The sequence below is a fragment of the Cottoperca gobio genome, chromosome 20, assembly GCF_900634415.1.
Source record: "Cottoperca gobio chromosome 20, fCotGob3.1, whole genome shotgun sequence".
Lineage (NCBI taxonomy): Eukaryota > Metazoa > Chordata > Actinopteri > Perciformes > Bovichtidae > Cottoperca > Cottoperca gobio.
This window is the reverse complement of record NC_041374.1, coordinates 9,888,126-9,908,257: the sequence shown is the minus strand read 5'-3', so window position 1 is coordinate 9,908,257 and position 20,132 is coordinate 9,888,126. Positions and strand designations below refer to the sequence as shown.

Sequence of the window (20,132 nt, the reverse complement as noted above, 5' to 3'; positions counted from 1 at the left end):
TAAACGTGTTTCTACAGTACAGCTAGCGTTCAGCTAGCGTTTTGGGAGCTTATTGGTGTTTGAATATAGTATATAGGGTCCCTGTGAGTAGCTCATCCTCACTTCTTCACAGCACGTCTTGATGAATACATCAACCCATCATCAGAGAGCATGGAGGATGCTGAGAGGCTGCGACAAGAGTACATTCTGATCTCCAGCATCAGCATGACGTGAACCAAATGGCACTTTTCCAGCACCATTGGCCAAAGGCTCTGATACGTTTTAAATAGGTAAGTGATACGCTATCAATATGTTTGACATGCGTATAATAATTTGTTATGTATTCGTTATGTATACGTCAGCTACAACACCGCTGTGGAAAAGTTTTGAGCTAATTTTCATATACGCCGGCATGTTTCTGCCATACGGAACTGTGTATGTCTGGCGTGTTCGGCGTGTCGTCTGCGTCCTTCAAACAATCACAACTTACCCTGAATTTATATCAACCTATTGCCGATATTTCGTATACGCCAGCATACGTTTCTGCCATACGGATATGTGTGACAGGGCCTTTAAGCAAAGTAACATTTTAAAAGCAAAGCACCCAAAAAGCCTGGGTTTTCCATGAAATAATTTTTATTTCAATAACATATGATTCATATTAATGCAGCTGACTTATCTAAATATCCGGACAGTCTTCCCAGCCATACATTCAGAGCATAATGTGTGATGGATGGACAAAAAGAACACGTTAAGCTGGAATCAATGATGTGATTACACGTCTTGGTCACTGATTTGGCCCCATTGTCCTGCCTGCTTTCTGGCCCTGAATCAGAGCTACTCTGTGGACGCTGCTGAAGAAAGAAAAGAGAAAAAAGAGACGGACGAACAGAAAAAGACCTTTCACTGATATTAAAAGGATCCAACTTCTTGTTGGTTGATAAAACAGCCTTCTCCTCCTGCACTGTGCGGTTTTTCCATTTGGCTGCTTTACATCTAATGGAGCTTTTCAGTTACTCGGTCCCTTTCGAGCAGATGTATTCACTTTTACATCCTTTCAGCTGCCAATAACAAAGCGTAAAATGAATAAAAGTGTTCCTTCGTCTCTGTCTCGCTGCCCTTCTCTAGCGGTTTCACACAAAGAGAGTGAGGCTGTTATGCAGTGTTGGTGGTACGGAGCGTTTGCATTGATGACGTGTAAGTCAGCACAGTTTGCATACTCATTGTACTTAACCTGCTGATGGTAAGGACAGGATGTACAGAAGGTCACGGCAGTACATGCATTCAACCATGTGGCGCATTTAGTCAACTTTGGCAGATTGAAAAATGTATAATATTCCCTGTTTCAGTACATATCAAAATCAGAAAACGTGAAATAATTCTGAATATTTGGTCATAAATTAAAAATAATTTCCATCAGTGTAGTATTATGTAACTGAAGATGTACGAGGTATCTTAAGATTTTATTTACCTGTTATTAAATGAATATATAAAACATAAGCAATTAAATGAATATATAATTAAAAACTACTGCAATTATTTTAATGGTCAGTGTTGATTGCGAGACTTCAGTTACACCAAAACTCTGCAAATGATTCTGTAAAATGATTTGTCACAGTTCAGATGACATTTTACCTGAGTGTTTACATTTGATTTATTAATGCATGTATACAGTTAGCACCCGTTTGAGCGAATAAGAACTTGTTTCACCTTTCAGTGGAGGGGCCGGGAGCTTCCTCCTTTGATGGCGCGATGAGTCCAGAGTTTGCGGCTGTAATCAGAGTATTTGTGTTATACACTTCATCATTTTCATGCTGATAAGTAGTAGAGAGTTAGAGTAGAACACAACACCTCAGTGGGACAGATACATTACAGGGCCGTCCTCAGGCAGATGTTACTTAACATAGCATTACTTTATGATAACATATAGCACATGGTGTCTGTGTGGGAGAGCTACTGGAGTTACCTTCGCCTTTGGCTTGAACTTGGAGAAATGATTGCAGACAGTCACATTCAACCCAGCTGTCTTCAGCGCTGATATCCGGGCCTCGATGTTTGAAATCTTAAAAAGGAAACACACACTTCCTTTAAAAGGTGAATACGGTGAAACTAAATGTAACTAACGGATATCACAGTGACACTTCCCCAGTTCAGTGTGTAGTTTCTGTATTGCAAGTTTTCTGAAATGTTATGTTTGTTTGTTATGTTTGCAAATGACTCATAACTTTAATATAAATAAAAACACACACGACTGCTGCAGTACCTGTACTTCAGAGTGCTGAACCTGCGCGGCTGCAGTGGCCACCTGGTCCTCCAGGAAGGACAGCTCTGTGTCTGTGGTGCCACTCTGAATACCGCGGGCACATTCCTCCAGGTCCCCCAGCGCCCCCTCAAGACCGTACACAGCACCTGCAGCCAGGTACACCTGTGCACAGAGGAAGAAACATCTAGTTACCAATAAGATTAAATCTTTACAACCTTTTCTTATTGGGTGGATATGCACAGAGTGGTGAACCTAAGGTGTCCCTCTGCTTACGTTCTCCTCCATCTTGGTGAGCCTCTGGTCCAGCCGGCGGGAGTCAGAGCTGTTGGAGATGGGAGAGGCACTCACAGTCTCCGATGGGGTGTAGCTCTCACCTCCTGCTTCACAAATCAGCTCCTCTGTGGCGTTCAAAACCTTCAGCACCTCGGTGGTGATGCTGCAGAGAGAGGCCGCCGAGTACTTCTGCTTCACGTGAAGAACACACACACACAACAAATGAGGCGCAGTGAAGACAAAACTTTTAGGAGCTGTTGGAGCAAAAGGACTCGATGCACGAGGAGAGAAAAGTGGGATAAGACATAATGTGATAATGAAAGAATCTCTTTCATTCGGGAAGCAAGGAGATGTTGAATTTTGACTTATTTTCCTTTAAAAGTTACTCAAACCAATTAATCGATCGATCTCTGTTAGTCAGCTGATCAGCTGTGAACATGCACGTGACGTAGGCATGTGATTGCAAAGGGAAGGCGCAGCACAAGAACTGCAGGTGAGAAACGCAGCAGTGATGACGGAGGAGGAAATAAAGCGAAGGTTTCAGGACGAAGTCGGATGATCTTTTATATTTGTTAAAGCATGTACAGTAATTCAAACATTTTGTATTACTCTGCAGTTTCAAACAATTATGGCATTTGGGTGAACAGCTGAGGAATAAGGAACTCAATCATCATATTTCAAAATAAAGCTCATATCCTGCACTGCATGTCTAAACAATACCCAAATGTAAATGAACGTGCAGATTAAGTTTTTATCTTCAGTTTAAAAACTGGAACATTAGTTACCAAAAGGAGTCTGTAAATGTTACGGTCTTCAGTTTAATAATTTAAATGGTGAAGATGCTGTATATTTCTGAATAGATGATAAACACTAAGCAAGGAAAAGGAAAAGGCAGCGAAGAGAGACGGATGTTATTCAATAATGAAGCTGAAGCTTTGATCAGGAGGATCGGAGGCGTATTGATCCGTCTCTCAGACAGAAAGTGTGAATATGGAGAGACATAAGCAAACCTGTCATCTAAACAAACATTCACCACTCGCTGATAAAAAGGAGACGCAGCGACATATTGAGCTGGTTGATCGATGGAGAAAAAATAATGTTTAATGAGAGTCTTCAAAGAACCAGGACATGACCCTGCAGATCAAACAGGCTACTGAAGATCAACGTACTGTAGATAAAGAAGAGTTTGCTTCCAAGACAGAAATATTGTTTGATTATAGTATAAGTATAAGTTCTGTGGTTTAATACAACTATTATATAAGTTAATAGCAGGTGCTAGTTTAGGGGACACATTTGTAAAAAGATTCAAATCATTTATTTTGGGTATTTTTTACACATTGTGACTCTTTGTTGGTAACTTTCCAACAAGAAAATGTGTCTTTGTGTGAAATGCAGGAGAACTACACAACCGTTCTGTAAACCTTTGTTGTTATTATAACTGTTGTAATTGTTTCTAAACTGCTTTTGTCAATGACTGATGTGTAATTTAAAGAACTTTAAGTGCATTCAAAGTTTGCACCTAGGGAAGCAACATTTATATAACACTCGTATTAATGAAAATACTATTGAGATGATTCAGTCATAGGTTTCCATCTGGCTGCTACTGCTCTGAGTAAAATCTCCCTGTAGAGTCTGAGCACCAAAGACTTTCTGTCAAGACTTTATTATCACATATATGCTGTTGGTCCCTCCTGATTGAACTACTAATACAGTTAATAGTTAGTTCATTATATTAACATTAAATGAACCTGTTTGAAAGCACTCTGTTTGTTCACTACGGCTGCCTCTCCTTGTTCTCCTTCCTCAAAGACTCTTTTCCAGACTGAGTGCCTCACTTCTTTTCTCTGGGAGCTTCTCCTCAGAGACTTCTGGCTCTGGAACAAGTTTGAGGGCCCATAAACCAGTGGCGGGTTCCCTCCGGAGGGCCTGAAGGGGCTCCTCCTCAGGTTTAAAGCTGGTGGTAAGCTTAAGGTTGATTGAGGTCAGTTCATCTTGTAACAGATGTGATACTGCTCATCGCTCAGCTCCTGGATCGTCTCCTGATCCTCTTTCAGCGAGATACTTTTTTTCTGCCTCAAGTTGCTGCTGATGGTGCTGATGATGTCTCAAGCTCCTCTCTCTCTGGAGCTCGATGGGGAGACACTCTGCCCGTGTCCCCAGAGACTTGTTCTCTGTGGAGCTCGGTGGGGAGACACTTTGTCCCCAGAGACTTGTTCTCTGTGGTCTCTGTCTGCAGACAGCTCACCCAGCTTCTCTAAGTTACATGTAACGATGATGCCATCATCGTGCATCACTACTAAGAAGCCACGAGTATCACAGTCAACCGTCATGTTTTTTATTCACATTAAACTGAGCCGTGCGGTTTGGATTCAAAGGGAGCTGTGAATACCTGTAGAGATGCATCACACTCGTACATGTGTCATCACACATATTGTAAAGGACAAACATTACTCACGGGAGTCCTTATCACGAGTCCGGCTAATGACATTGACCCACACGCTCAGATGTAACAGGAGCTGAGCGCCTAAGTGCCTGTCCAAGTGTGTGTGTGTGTGTGTGTGTGTGTGTGTGTGTGTGTGTGTGTTTTATATGTCCATCGACCTGCCTTTGTGTGGGTATGACTTGTCCATATGTTCATAAAAATATAAATACTGTAACACAGCTTGTAACCGGAGGGATTGTATATTTTACAGTTTATGAAACGTGTTTTTGAATATCTTCACCATAACTGTCCATAATCACCCACAAACAGTTCAGTATGTACTGCATAAAGCTTTATATACTTCACTTATTATACAAGGAATATATGTACAATTTCTTACAGGAAGAAAATGTTGTTCAAACTAACTTTGAAAAGCTAATTTATTTATTTTGTGCTCCAAACAGATTTAGTTCATTTTGTCACATTTCATATACATTAACAAAACCTGCTTAGAATTAATATCATGATACAATTTGTCTATTAATTTAATGATGACTTTGCACGTTTTAAGTAGTATTTGTACTACATTTTAATTGTTTTATTTGGCGCTTGTAATTTACTTTCATTCATCTTGTATCCTCCTGCTAGATACATTTCAGGGGATATTTTTGATTTGTTGTTTGCTGAACCTGCTTTAACTCAACCTGCCTTCGTCTGCTTCAGCTATGTTTAAACCTGTAGATGGAGAAAGTGAAAGCTATAAAAAAAATAGCACCCGCGCAGTCAAAAACAACAACAACGGGGCTTGTGGTTGTGTTGCATTCTGACCTTTTGAGGCTTTAATTAATAAAAAAATAAAGATAATTGCAGCTCTTCTGTGATGGATGTCTTCCAGTATGATTCTTGAAAATCACTGCAAAGCATCGGGTTAGAAAGAAAGACCTGCTGGTTTATTTTGAGGTCCGAACACCTAAAATGTTACGACTTTATGTTTAGACAGCTGCAGCATCTTCAGCTACTGCAGCTGCATCCTGCACACGACATCACAGAAACCTTTTGGCTTTATCTCACCTGCTGTGAGAGAGAGGAGAGCAACTGAAGCCTCTGCTGTTGCCCCGAGTCATTCTGTCCCTCCTGACACACACACATACACACACACACACACACACACACACACACACACACACACACACACACACACACACACACACACACACACACATTTAAAAAAATAAATGTATCAATACATACAGACAGACAGACAGATGGAGAAGACGAGCAATGGATAGAAATCCTCACCTGGTTGTCTGGCAGCACCCCCTCCTGGGAAGAAGGTGTAATAGCAGGAGAACTTGCGCTGTATCCACTCCTCCGTGCTCCTCCTCTCTGTCCCGATTCTTTATCCACATCTCTCTTATGTTGTCTCTTACTTTGTCTGCTCGGCTCTCTTTTGTCTCCTCTCTGTTGCTCCCGCTCGTCTGCTTTCTCTTCCACACACTCCACTCCCATCTCTACCCTCTGCTCCCTAACTCTCCCGTCCTCTCTCACTGAAGGACTCTTTGTTAGTCTCTCACTTCTTTTCACCTCTCGTGTATTCCCTTGTTCCGCTGTTTCACTTGCCTTCTCTCTGTCCTTACCGTCTCTCAATCTGTCACTGCCCCTCTGCCTATCAGTGTCTTTTGACCTCATCTTCTCTCTCTGTTTGTCACTCTCTTTATCTGCCTGTTTGTCGGCGGGCCTGCTTGGTGCTCTCCTCCTCAGATGAGCTGCAGTCTTTGCTGTTGGCGCGGCTGACCAGCTGGCTGAGTCTGGATCGCAGCTCCTCTTCCAGAGAGTCTCCAGGCCCAGGAGGTAACGGGCGAGTGCTGGGACACCGGGGCCAGAGAGTGGGGCTTTGGACTGGGGGCTGCTGAATTCGGGGCCACCGTGTCCAAGTCCTCCGGCTCGGGTGTCATGGCATCCGATTTGAAGATGTCTGGTGCAGCTGTGGCTATTGGCACAGTGTCAGGTGCTGACTGCTCCTCACTTAAACCCCTCTTCAGAATGGCATTGAGCAGAAAACCACTGTTCTCCTTTAGCGGGAAGACGAAAGGGACATAAATACATACATCAGAAAACACTACACCATGCTCATTATTTAACAAAGAGTACGAACGACAGAATTACTGAAGCAATTACGGAGCCTGAACATCGTTATCCTCCGCCTCACAATGGAGGAACATTTCTCACCGTCAGGGTCAAACATTTGTACTAATAGAATGAAACTTTCCCAAGTGATTACTCACATTAAGACAATTATTCAGAAATATGAAAACGAGGCATTATGTAATGCTGAAATCTACAGACACAAACGGACAAAGTTAGTAAAATAAACACTTAAATGTGTGTTTTGAATGTTTTCTTTCCACTAGTTTGAAAGACGATGTAAACATGTTGTTTCCTTCAGCCCGAGCTGCAGAGTGTGAGTGCAGGTGATATCGTACCTGTGCCAGCGGGTAGATGGACTCTGTGTGGCTCTGGCCTCCAGGTTTGCTCTGCTCCGTCGTCGACTCTCTCTTGCTTTTCCTGCGTCGCCGGGATCTTCTGACCGGGTCGACCTGCCTCTCCTCAGCCTCGCTGCTGTCTCCCATCACCTGGAGACGCACGTCACATTTAATGCTACGTCATATTTCAGAGGGAAATATTGTACTTTGTACTCCAATACATTTATATTACAGCTGTAGTTACTGATTACTTTTAATTTGACATGAAAATAAACTTATTCACAACCTTTTTGACTTACGATCACGGTGCATCAATAATAATCTAATCATACATTATAATGTTTCAGTCACAGGAGCCAATTTCTGCAGAACGAGGACTTTTATTTTGAAACGTACATTTTGCTTCTGTACTGTGTGTATTGTGTGTATAGCGAAGGATGTGAATACTTCCTCCACCACTGCGGAGGAATTAACATGTTTTATTGTTTATTCATTGAACAACTAAATTAGTTATTGTCTGTCCTACTTTCCCATCGAATAAAATCAAATAATCAAAAGTTTGAGTTTGACCTTCGGGTTGAAGTTGACATCCAGGGCCTCTGAGTGGGGCGGATACGGAGAGAAGTTCTGGTGAAGGTGTTGGTGGTAGAGCGGCTGGTGGTTGGGGTGCAGGTGTGCGTCCGGAGGTCCTTTCTTCTTCAGCAGGTTGTGGGGCGGTTTGCGAGGACATGCGGACAGCACCGATGAGGCCTCCGAGTCCGAGTTGAGAGTCTCTGTGTTGGTGTACTGGCCGGAGGACGGTGAGGTGATGGGAAGGTGCTGCGTGTACGTCCACTCCGGGTCGTGCTGAGAGTCCGTGTAGTAAGTCTCATCGGACAGTTTGCGCCGGAACTGTCTCAACGCCGCACTCCAGCCGCCTTCGTCATCCTGCTCGGAGTCGGATCCCATCTCGTCGTACGCGGACACGACCCCAGACTCCTTCTCCAGCACGCTGAACACCAGGCTCTTCCTCTTGGTCAGCAGGCTGGGCCGAGACAGCTGTGAGCTGTGCAGAGCAATCCAGTTACCGTCTGGGCTCTGGAGCACCGAGGATGCACCTGGAGGAGCATGAAGGAGACAGCAGGAAGTTTAGAAAAACTCCACCTGACCCCAATTTCTTTGAGAGCAAGTGAGAACAGGTGAACATAGTGTTTTGCCAGGACAACCTTTCTTACTTCCTTATGCATTATGTATCACCAGTAAGCAATCTGTATACATTTAAAAAGGACATGGTGGTGCTGTATTCCAATATTTTATGCTATTATGCACTGTGTCATGAAGATATTAGCAGGAAAGACTTTAATCAATGCAGTCGTGTGTCCTGTAGTGAATGAGATCAGGAAGACTGATTAGTGAGCTGACATTAAACAGTCTGTGATATTTACTGGAGTTGTCCAGGCGGTCGACACTCTTCCAGCTGGGTAGAGACGTGGCCTTGCCCTCCCTCTTCAGAGAAGCGTACTCTTGCAATGCACCGCCCGCCCTGGCCCCCTCCTCCTCTGGACCCTTGTCCGGGGAGTCGTCACTGGTGAGGGAGAACGCTGACTGCGACCGCTGCAAGGACACACATTAAATGCACACACACATGTGATTTGTGAGAAACAAAACGCTGTTATGAAGAAAATGTGAAATGTGAAATGTTGACTCGCAAGTGCAGTAAAGGTCAGAGGTCATCGTGTCTCTCAAAGAAACTTCAATGAAGATGTTTGAAATTCTTCTCTTCTTAATTTGGGGCCAGAGTTCATTCGAGTCTGGCTGCTTCAGACAGACAGTCAGTCAAAGCAGTTTCAGACAGGTTGTTACTGCTCGGTCACATAAATATCTACATATAGTAATTACATAATATAAAGGAGAGCACTTGGCCCGGCTGGCTAGTTCCACTTCCTGTCTGAGCAGAAATCTTTACAACCTGGATGTGAGTCAACAATCTCATCAGCAGGTGGGGCTAGAAAACAACTAAATACCACGGCAGACAGCAGAGGCTCTACGAGTGGTGTATGTGTGTGTGTGTGTGTGTGTGTGTGTGTGTGTGTGTGTGTGTGTGTGTGTGATCTGTGTTTTCATTATACTGTTCAGATGGGCAGTTTGTCTGTTTGTCTGTTTGGATATTCATTCACTTTGAACTGTGTGTGTGTGTGTGTGTGTGTGTGTGTGTGTGTGTGTGTGTGTGTGTGTGTGTGTGTGTGTGTGTGTGTGTGTGTGCAGGAGAAGCAGAATGAGGCTCGGTATCTGCAGGACCACAAAGAGGAGCTCATAGAGGAACTTGCCACAACAATTGTACAAAAAGTAGGTTGAGTAAGTTTATATTTCTCTTGTATGTGAGAGTATCAAACCTCTTCTGAATGTGACGCATCAAACTCTCGTCTGTCGTCCTCTGACGGATCAGTAAAACATTATAATGTTAAATAAAAGCATTTAGCATCATAACATGTCTGAATAATGAAAGAAATCCTCTCCTACTTTAAAGCAAATTCACAGGTTCATTACTATTCAACTCGTCAATCTTCATCCTTCCTAATTTCTCTCTTGCAGGTCAATTTGTAATAAGATTTAGGGTAAACAAAAGGTGGAGTTGCTTTTTCCACCTGACAAAAGACGCTTAAAAGACCATTTAACTGCCTGCTTTTCCCCATGTATGTGATGTCCACACACACACGCTTTGTTATTTTTATTGTTGTTTTTAATTATATCTTGTTCCGATAGTTTGCCATCACTCTTATGAAGTCGCATTCTTTTTCTGTATACAGTATATCTCAAAAGTGAGTACACCCTTTAGATTTTTGCAAATATTCTGTTATATCCTTTCAGGGGATAACATTATCCTACTGAAACTTTGATATAACTTAAAGTAGTCAGTGTGCTGCTTGAATAACAGTATAGATTTATTGTCCTTTGAAAATTACTCAGTACACAGCTGTTAATGTCTAAACAGCTGGCAACAAAAGTGAGTACACCCCATAGTGAACATGTCCTAATTGTGCCCAATGATGTTGTTTTCCCGCCCTGGTGTCATGTGACTCGTTAGTGTTACAAGGATTCAGGTGTAAATGGTAAGCAGGGCTGTTAAATTTGGTGTTTTGGGCACAATTCTCTCTGAATGCTGGACAACATGGCACCTCATGGCAAGGAACTCTCTGAGTGGCTGAAAAAAAGGATTATTGCGCTTCACAAAGATGGCCTTGGCTATAAGAAGATTGCCAATACCATGAAAATGAGTTGCAGCACAGTGGCTAAGATCATACAGCGGTTTTCCAGGACAGGTTCCACTCGGAACAGGCCTCGCCAGGGTCGACCAAAGAAGTTGAGTCCACGTGCTCAGCGTCATATCCAGAGGTTGGTTTCCAAAAATAGACGTGCGAGTGCTTCCAGCATTGCTGCAGAGGTTGCAGAAGTGGGATGTCAGCCTGTCAGTGCCCAGACCATACGCCGCACACTGCATCAAATCGGTTTGTATGGCCGTCGCCCCAGACAGAAGCCCCTTCTGAAACCGATGCATAAGAAAGTCCGCAAACAGTTTGCTGAAGACAATGAATCCAAGAACATGAGTTACTGGAACCATGTCCTGTGGTCTGATGAGACCAAAATAAACCTGTTTGGGTCAGATGGTGTCCGGCGTGTGTGGCGGCACCCTGGTGAGGAGTACCAAGACAAATGTGTTTTGCCTACAGTCAAGCATGGTGGTGGCAGCATCATGGTCTGGGGCTGCATGAGTGCTGCCGGCACTGGGGAGCTGCATTTCATTGAGGGACACATGAATTCCAATATATACTGTGACATCCTGCAGCAGAGCATGATCCCCTCTCTTCGGAAACTGGGCCGTAGGGCAGTTTTCCAACATGATAATGACCCTAAACACACCTCCAAGATGACAACGGCCTTGCTGAAGAAGCTGAAGGTTAAGGTGATGGACTGGCCAAGTATGTCTCCAGACCTAAACCCAATTGAGCACATGTGGGGCATCCTCAAGAGGAAGGTGGAGGAGTGCAAGGTGTCCAACATCCGTGCGCTCCGTGATGTCGTCGTGGAGGAGTGGAAGAAGATTCCAGAAGCAACCTGTGCAGCTCTGGTGAATTCCATGCCCAGGAGGGTTAAAGCAGTGCTAGATAACAATGGTGGTCACACAAAATATTGACACTTTGGGCACAATTTAGACATGTTCACTATGGGGTGTACTCACTTTTGTTGCCAGCTGTTTAGACATTAACAGCTGTGTACTGAGTAATTTTCAAAGGACAATAAATCTATACTGTTATTCAAGCAGCACACTGACTACTTTAAGTTATATCAAAGTTTCAGTAGGATAATGTTATCCCCTGAAAGGATATAACAGAATATTTGCAAAAATCTAAAGGGTGTACTCACTTTTGAGATATACTGTATTAATCTTTTGTTCTTCATTATTAAGGTGGAGGTCTGCTTCTTCCTGCACAGTATATCATTCAGTATATCATTCTTCTATCTGTTGTGTTTAAAACCTAAACTCACGAAGGATTTATTCAGGTTTAGATTAAGTTGGATTAAGGAGTAATGTTTAATCTTGTTTGTGGATATGCACTTGAACTTTGTATGTCACTGGGAAGTAGATTTAGAGAATGAAAGGAACAACATAGATTTAAAGCTCATTCAGATGCACGAGCTAAACTAAAATGTCATTGGTGAACATTCACTCTTGATTTACCAGCCAAGTGAAAGGACTGACGTGTGTACATGTAAATTCAAGTGTAGAGTAGTAGGCTGCAGACGTTCCTGGGTGGGATGCACCATTAGGATTAAAGTGGTACAGATTTATGTGTGCATATGCATGCCTGGTGTTTTAGTGAGGGTGTTTGCAGAGCGCTGATAAACAGATCCCGTGGCGGGCCGAGCAGTTGAGGAGGACCCCCTCGTATTTCACGGGACTTTGATCTTCGCTGAGTGAAACAGCGGGAAAAAGAACGGCGACGCCAGGGGAGCGCAGCTTTGATGCCTCGCTCACACGGGACGATGACAAATCGTGCAGGAGTCCCTGCTGACTCCCAGTATGAGGCAGGTGTGTGTGCATTACTGATGTGTGTGTGTGTATTATATATCTCTATGTGTCCCTGTAACCTGGGTGTTATCACCAAACTGTGTTTAATTTTCTCAAACCTGGATCATTTAGTAAAACAGCTGAACTCTGAGGTATCAATCAGAATTTGCTCATACTTGACACACATTTTAATGCTTCCTATTTAAAGGGGAAAATCCACTTCAAACAGTGATAAACGTATTCATGCACCTGCATAGGGGTCTATTTTCCCTGAACAAACAGTAGATGAACTTTAAAGAGCGGCAAGTGTCAGCCGAGTCCAAGCAATCCTCTCAATGAGTTGCTTTAATGTTTATACATTATTAGTTTGTACATGGATCCAGAACGGCATCAAAATACACATCATTGGGATTTTTAGAGAATACTGTAATCCTGCAAATATTACAACTGTATATAAGGATTAAGCCTGCAAAATAAAGTGATTCAGACTTCTCACCACTGGCTTTTATTACACAAGATCCACAGAAGACATCCGGCAAAGAAAGAGAACAAAATACAATTCTTAAAGAGACAAATCGTCACCACAGACTATGTGACCGGTGACCAAAGACTGAATATAAGAAGTCTTTTGGAAGCAGCACTGACACGACACGGTGGAGCCAAGTACACAGAACAACACAGACTTCATAGACTTCTATACAATCTGACTTCTTTGCGCCCCCTGCTGGCCGTTAGAAAGGATGCTTTAAGGGTCTTCTGACAAACACAACATTCCTGTGTTTGTTTTGAACGTGGCAAACAAACAGACGGCTGAGGAACACAAACCAAAACACAGACATTATACTGTATGTGCTGTGAAACGAAGCGAGAATAACAAACCACCCTTCTGTAAAACACATGATGCACAAAGATCAAATGCTTCAGGCCCAGACTCAGCAGTTTACACCCGCCGACAGCACAGCTCTGTCTGGACTTCACCGCATACGGTCAACATATGTTTTTTTGTTTTTTTAGGGTGTTAGAGGAGACAGACTGACCCAGAGGGAGTAGGAGGTCTTGAGAGGGTCCTGTGGGCCGTGTGAAGAAGCTTGAGGCAGAGACGGAGAGGAGAGTTCACCGGACTGGATCAGGGACTGAGGCTGAGGCCAGACAAAGTCGTACTCTGTCTGCATCTCTGAACGCTTCCTCCTCTGGATGATCTGAGAAGCAAAGAGAAGAAAGTGAAAGAGGTGGATGTTATCGAGCCTCCAATTTTATGTTATGTTATATATAAAATATATAAGGTTTTATTTTATGGTCATTAAACATTTTAATAAGAATATTGAGGAGAAAAGGGAAAGAGGACAAAGTGAGCGCTGCAAGGTATGCAACCACATTGCAATCTTTTTTATAAATAATACATTAGAATAATAATTTGAAAATGAAAAAGCAATCTCATTACAGCGTTTTACGTTGGCACTTAGGCATGAATAATTTGCTATAGAAACTTTAAAGCCAATTATCCAGTTTCCATTTGAATATTCATTTAATATTGAGCATAGACTTCCTCAAAGTGGAAATAATATAGATTTTTTTTATCTCACCTTCAAAGACTTTATGGCCAACAATGGTTACTTAAAGCTGGAAAGTAATAAAACACCTGCAAACGTTGTCTCCACGTACGACATAAATTAATTAGTGGTTATCGTTTTAATCTAAATTAAAATACTTTTTCTAAAATAGTTCTGTGATCCAGTTTCAAAAGAAGAAAGAACTTTAATCTTCTGTGTTCCCGTGTCATCTCTCTTCCAAACTGTAATATCAATGGAAATGCTTTTATTTAACATTATAATGTTCTACTGATCCGTCAGTCAGAGGACGACAGACGAGAGTTTGATGTGTCACATTCAGATGAGGTTTGATACTCTCACATACAAGAGAAATAGAAACTTACTCAACCTACTTTTTGTACAATTGTTGTGGCAAGTTCCTCTATGAGCTCCTCTTTGTGGTCCTGCAGATACCGAGCCTCATTCTGCTTCTCCTGCACACACACACACACACACACACACACACACACACACACACACACACACACACACACACACACACACACACACACACACACACACACACACACACACACACACACACACACACACACACAGTTCAAAGTGAATGGATATCCAGCGGAGGGTCTCTGCAGACATCTTAGCAGAAAACTATGATTGTCTCCCGCTGACGTTGAGAGAAGTAAGAGGCCATAACAGAGAAAGCAGAGATATAAAAGAGAGAGGGAGAGAGAGGAAGAAGAAGAGGGAGGAAGAAGAGGGATGTCTCACCAAGCTGTCACTGAACTCCTCTGCCTTGGCGATGGCCTCCTCTATAGCCTCCTCAGCAACACGCAGGGCGACTGTGAGCGTCTCTGCCATACTGTGTCCTAACACACAAACATTTCTGAGATACAACACCTGTGTAACCTTTAGACGACTCTTCATCCATTAACACACATTCCTACAGCTCCCTTTACTGCCACTCCAATACAAGGGTTCCCAACCTGGGGGTCGCAACCCCTGCAATGGGTCACGAGATACATCTGAAGGGTCATAAGATGATTTGATGTTAATGAAGAAAACCCGTTGTTTGGCTTCACACATTTTTGTTGTTTTTGGATGTCAACAATTTGACCTCTTCTAGGGTCTGAAAGTATTCAAGTGAACGAGGAGAGTATCAGGACCGGGCATGAGGGGAAGAATTAGAGGAATTTGTATGCGCACTAACGCTAGTAAGAGTTCCACGTTTTTCGTCTAATTGCATTGTGGGTAATGTAGGCAGCAGGTTTTGACAAGGAACAAGGATATGTGGATAAAAAGACTATATCTGATTCTGTTGCATCAATGTTTATACTTTCTTTTTGTCCATTGTGATCGACAGCATTATAAAAGTGCAATTTCTTTTGTGCCATGCAAGACAAAAGAAAAGTGAATGTAAATGTGTTTATTTCTGTAAATAAAAAACAGTAGAGTATAAAAACAATGCAACAGACAAACTGCCCATCTGAACAGTTTAATGTACAATACAGTATAATGAAAACACAGATCTCACACACACACACACACACACACACACACACACACACACACACACACACACACACACACACACACACACACACACACACACACACACACACAGTGTTTGTTTGTAGGCTTCTCATGTCATTGTCTAAATGGCAGATCTTGATCATTGCATAAACATCTCATAAATACTGGGAACAAAAGAAATTAGCTTTATTATTAAACTGGGCAAGTTGTGTATTTATTTGTGCATGAAGGGGTGTGTGTATAATAAGTGTCTAAACGTGTGTGTAGAAGGCTTTGATTTTATCTGTGCGTGTGTGTGCATTTGTTTGAGCGGCACGTCAGTGGTTTTATTTGAGTGCTGTGGGTTTATATATGTGTGTGTGTGTGTGTGTGTGTGTGTGTGTGTGTGTGTATGCGTGTGAATTTTAATGCGTTTGCCATTTAATGATCAAACGAGAACTGTCGCTGTGTTTCAATTTATTTTAGTGTTGTTTAGCACTGACGTGACCCCCCCCCCCCCCTCCCTCACAAGCCCTTTGCAGAACGGGATCTATATGTGAAGGCCACAATTATTGAGCAATAAACATAAAAGCTCAACCTTTTAAGAAAATGGGACAAATGGTGAAAAACAAATCAATATGGCAAGAAACGGCTGTAAAGTGGAAAAGATAATGTCGATTATAATTGCGGCTGAAATTACCCATCGGCACCGGCACCAACCGCTCCGCTCACCTTCACTCTGTTTGTAGAAGGCGGAGTCGCTGCCACAGATGCTGCCATCATTGTCGTTGCCGGTGCTTCCCTCGTGATTGCTGCTTTCTAAAGAGTGGAGAGAACAACAAAGTCTTCAGATAAAAGCCTTCAAACTGACGCCTGTCACAGAAATGCAAATATTCAGCTCGTATCATAGCGTATAATAACGTAGCTGCATATTCTCTCACACTTTAAAAGTAGGTTACACTGCGCACAATGGCACTAAACCCCTTTTGTGTTCTTGTCAACTGTATTCCCAACTCCATTTTGTCATCTTGTGAACTGTATAGTTTTGTTTCTTCTACTTGGTGCCTTTTCCCTATTGTGCATAAAATCACACACAAAACAATGACAGTAGAAAGAAAAACATAATTCCCTTTGAAAACTAATCACATGCTGACACTCCTCACAGGCAAACATCACCGTGTGGTGTTTTCTTTAGAGCTCATTCAGGCCAAGTCTCTTGTGGGTTAGTTCTATATTTGTATATCTTTTTCAAACTAACTACAAAATCTAGAGTTTCAGCAAAGGGACATTCATGTCAACCAAAATGGAAAATATGTGATTATAATTCACAGACAGCTCTACTTAAAGAGCTGTGAAAGCCCAGAGTAGGTGTAGTGGTTACAACATCTCCGCCTTCCAAACCACAGATTCCCTTAATGGCCCATTAACTCCTGTTAGACATCTCTCCTGTGGTTTGCATTTACTGTGTGCTTCTCATCAATACAGCAGTAAAAATGAAGAGGAATGGACAAGCAGGTTACTAAGAAGAAACACTGTCAGGCAGTACCAGAGCACCAAGGTAGAATACAAAGCTCCTGGACTGACCACTCTCCATTCCATCTCATCCCCGGACCACAGACCAGACCCTCTCAAACACGGCTCCAGACAAAACACAAGAGCCCCCTGGCTCCAGTTCCACCTCTGGCCCAGACTTTTAGCTCATTTCCGACCACTAACCAGAGCCAAAATCAAACCAAACCTTCCCCCCAAACCCCAGGCCCGGTTCCAAAGCTTCAGCCCCTGCTGCTGACAAAAGACAGTCGAACGCTCGTGCGGTTTGAAGTCCGCCTTCAAGGAGCACGAGCCACTCACCAATCTGCCACAGCGAACTGCAACACCGCCAGGGATACAGCGAGCACTCTTCTACGCCACAATGTTGCCACTGGATGCATTCTCTGCATTTCCCACAAGGGTACATCTTATTAAAAAACACATTTTGCAAGACCAATAAACTTAATAGAAATAATAAACATTTCAGAAGGAATGAAATGAGCCCAACACATGAACACATGAAGCCAGGCAAACAAAAACCAATGCATCAAAATCCAAGAAGCATTTTCTTCATGTTCCTCCCTTGACAGAAGCTCAGCCAGCTGTCAGACATGTCACTGCTTCAGCTTTACAGCGAGATGAACTGCTGTTTGTCGAAACACTGAGACGGTTAAGTGCAGAGCCAGAAAACACAAAGTCTTACTTCACAATGCAGTGACGTGTGACGTGCTTTCTTCTACACACTGAAGCAGCGTCTGCCTCAACAGCAGCTTCACCCCGAACGATGCGTGTGGAGCTGCACTTTAAGGAGTCTGTATTTTTATTTCATGCATCTCCCGGGCCATTCCCATGTTCCCCAGATCTATAGAACATATTTAGAAGTTTACTTTTCGCTTGTATCAAATGCATTATCAAATATTGTGGTTCAAAGGCCAGACCTTCAAGTCACATAATATTATGTTGTTTTGTTTATTATGTAGCTAACATTTGACCTGAACACAACAGGAGGTAGAGCTGCACGATATGAGGAAAATATGCAATAACATTGTTGAATATGGCGATATATTACTTGCAGTAAATAAAGAGTAAAGTTCCTTTCTGCTGCTTTCATGCTGCTCAAATACAACACTTTACAAATAATAGAATACATTTAACTGAACACAAAAGGCAGCAATAAAAAGAAGGTAGTTACATACATACTCTGACATATTGTGCTCCTGATCGGAGGGTTAATGTGTGTTAACAGAAAACTGAACTGAGGAACAAGTTATGCTCCCGTTCTCCCAGTCGCAGCACGCTGCAACAAATCCTCACGCCATTACACGCTCCACCCGTCCTTCACTCCAGAGTTGTCTCTCTGACTGAAGTGGCGTTCGACAGCGCTGTACTGTTCTCGCTTGGTTAGAGCTGAGATATAGTTTCTGGGAGTGTGGACGGGGACAATAGGTGGGGAAATTACCTGCAGCAGCTCAGGACAATGTAGACACATAAAGGACTGCTGTCAGAGAAAGTGAGCCGTCACACACACACAGGGAAGCTGATACACACACACATACAGACTAAGAAAGCTCCTGAGGACTGGGTATCATGGTCATTCACAGACACCAGCTCACTGTTTAAATATCAACGTTAACTTCTGTCACAACAGCCAGTCAGCTGACCTCGGCCATCTGCAGATGTCCAAAAAGTGTTGCAGTCACCTGTCATACGGATGCAGCCAGCAGCAACACATACTCAGTGTGTGTGTGTGTGTGTGTGTGTGTGTGTGTGTGTGTGTGTGTATACTTACTTACAGTTGTGAAAGCATTTGCACCTCCCTTGAGTATTTCTGTTTTACACTCACTAGATTTCAGAACAGAAGATTAGACTTTTCCGTCACATTCGTCCAGGCCTGTACCCAAAGTTTAAGCTTTCATTCATAAAGTTAAACGTTTTCTTCCACGTCTATTCATTCTGCTGCACAGCTGCAGATAAAGATAAGGCTCCACTAATATTAGTATCACTAGAATTAGATTCAGTGGTGGCTGCGTAGGATTGTTTCAGACTGACGATGACATACAATGAATAACGAGACACAACACAGAGAGGCCTTTGACTTTAATTGTCTCTGGATGGCAGCGCTGCCTCGTCATTACAGATGTGATGGTGTGTGTGTGTGTGTGTGTGTGTGTGTGTGTGTCTCGGTCCAGTACATTCCTTCTCCCTCCCAACCAGTGTCTCACCTTTGTCCCTCACCACTTGCCATTCTCCAACTCGGGGGGGAGTGGAGGAGGAAATCGTCATGGTAACCACAGACGACAGCGGTGGCCTGCATCTGCAAAGGTATCTGAGTGTGTGTGTGTGTGTGTGTGTGTGTGTGTGTGTGTGTGTGTGTGTGTGTGTGCGTATTGCTCTGGTGATTGTGTGTCTGTGAAAGAGCGGGAGAACTACATAACCTTTCTGTTAAGAGAAACTGCTGCCTGTGTGTGTGTGTGTGTGTGTGTGTGTGTGTGTGTGTGTGTGTGTGTGTGTGTGTGTGGGGGGGGTTTGTTATGAGACTGTGTGTCTGTGTGTCTCTGTGTGTGGGGTTTGCTATGAGACTGTGTGTCTGTGTGTCTCTGTGTGTGTGTGTGTGTGTGTGTGTGTGTGTGTGTGTGTGTGTGTGTGTGTGTGTGTGTGTGTGTGTTGCTCTGGTGATTGTGTGTCTGTGAAAGAGCGGGAGAGCTACATAACCTTTTAGTTGCGAGAAACTGGTGCCTGTGTGCGTGTGCGTGTGTGTGTGTGTGTTTGTTATGAGACTGTGTGTCTGTGTCTCTGTGTGTCTGTGTGTCTCTGTGTGTGTGCGTGTGTCATCGTGGAGACTCCTGCTGCAGCGGGAACTACCACAGAAGACGTTCGAGTACTTTGCCAAGTGTTTATTTCTGTCGGTGAACAGATTTTGTCACCGCGATAGAAAATGGGTGGTCTGAGGAGGGTAGAGAAGAAGCCATTGCTGGGATGGGAGTTGACAAGATTTATACTGATTCCATTATCTTAAGAGTCTTTATCAATTCATGAGAAATGGATGAGTGGAAAAAGAGTAAATGTTGTCAAA

General features: G+C 43.1%; 1 protein-coding gene across 1 annotated transcript in view; it reads right to left on the bottom strand.

The window, feature by feature from the left end:
• myripb (myosin VIIA and Rab interacting protein b) overlaps positions 1-20,132 on the bottom strand; it is a 111,203-nt gene that overhangs the window by 3,782 nt on the left and 87,289 nt on the right. Inside the window, 14 exon segments of the mRNA XM_029458004.1 lie at positions 1,690-1,750; positions 1,946-2,041; positions 2,243-2,404; positions 2,516-2,707; positions 6,237-6,677; positions 6,679-6,783; positions 6,785-7,009; positions 7,421-7,570; positions 7,991-8,517; positions 8,845-9,013; positions 13,505-13,666; positions 14,410-14,490; positions 14,789-14,886; positions 16,262-16,348. Of these exon segments, the coding sequence (XP_029313864.1) occupies positions 1,690-1,750; positions 1,946-2,041; positions 2,243-2,404; positions 2,516-2,707; positions 6,237-6,677; positions 6,679-6,783; positions 6,785-7,009; positions 7,421-7,570; positions 7,991-8,517; positions 8,845-9,013; positions 13,505-13,666; positions 14,410-14,490; positions 14,789-14,886; positions 16,262-16,348 (2,556 nt within the window).